This window comes from Corvus brachyrhynchos, unplaced genomic scaffold (assembly GCF_000691975.1).
Source record: "Corvus brachyrhynchos isolate BGI_N302 unplaced genomic scaffold, ASM69197v1 scaffold1223, whole genome shotgun sequence".
Classification (NCBI taxonomy): domain Eukaryota; kingdom Metazoa; phylum Chordata; class Aves; order Passeriformes; family Corvidae; genus Corvus; species Corvus brachyrhynchos.
Window position 1 is genome coordinate 4,674 of NW_008236976.1, and position 487 is coordinate 5,160.

A 487-nucleotide genomic window follows, 5' to 3' on the forward strand; every position below is an offset into this window, starting at 1 on the left:
TGTGGGTGCGCCGGTGCTTGATGAGGGTGGAGTTTTCCTTGAAGCCCTTCCTGCAGTCGGGGCAGCGGAAGGGCCTCTCATCCGTGTAGATGCGCTGGTGCCGGAGGAGACGAAAGCTGGTCTGAAACCTCTTCCCACACTGGGGACACTCGTAGGGCCTCTCCCCGGTGTGGATCCTCTGGTGGACAGTCAGGTTGGAACTGCAGCTGAAGCTCTTCCCACACACCCCACACTCGTAGGGCCTCTCCCCGGTGTGGATCCTCTGGTGGTTGATCAGGATGAAGCCCTGGCTGAAGCTCTTCCCACACTCCCCACACTCGTACGGCCTCTCCCCAGTGTGGATCCTCTGGTGGACGATCAGACTGGCGCTCTTGCTGAAGCTCTTCCCACACTTGGGACACTCGTAGGGCCTCTCCCCCGTGTGGATTCTCTGGTGGACGATCAGGCCGGACCTCTGCCTGAAGCTCTTCCCACACTCCCCACACTC

The 487-nt window shown here is 61.0% G+C and overlaps 1 protein-coding gene across 1 annotated transcript in view; it reads right to left on the reverse strand.

Annotated features, from left to right (window-relative positions):
* LOC103611805 (zinc finger protein 850-like) overlaps window positions 1–487 on the reverse strand; it is a gene marked incomplete at its 5' end in the record, with an annotated part of 4,839 nt that overhangs the window by 3,514 nt on the left and 838 nt on the right. Inside the window, one exon of the mRNA XM_017728602.1 lies at window positions 10–487. Within this exon, the coding sequence (XP_017584091.1) occupies window positions 10–487 (478 nt within the window). The remainder of the gene's footprint in view (window positions 1–9) is intronic.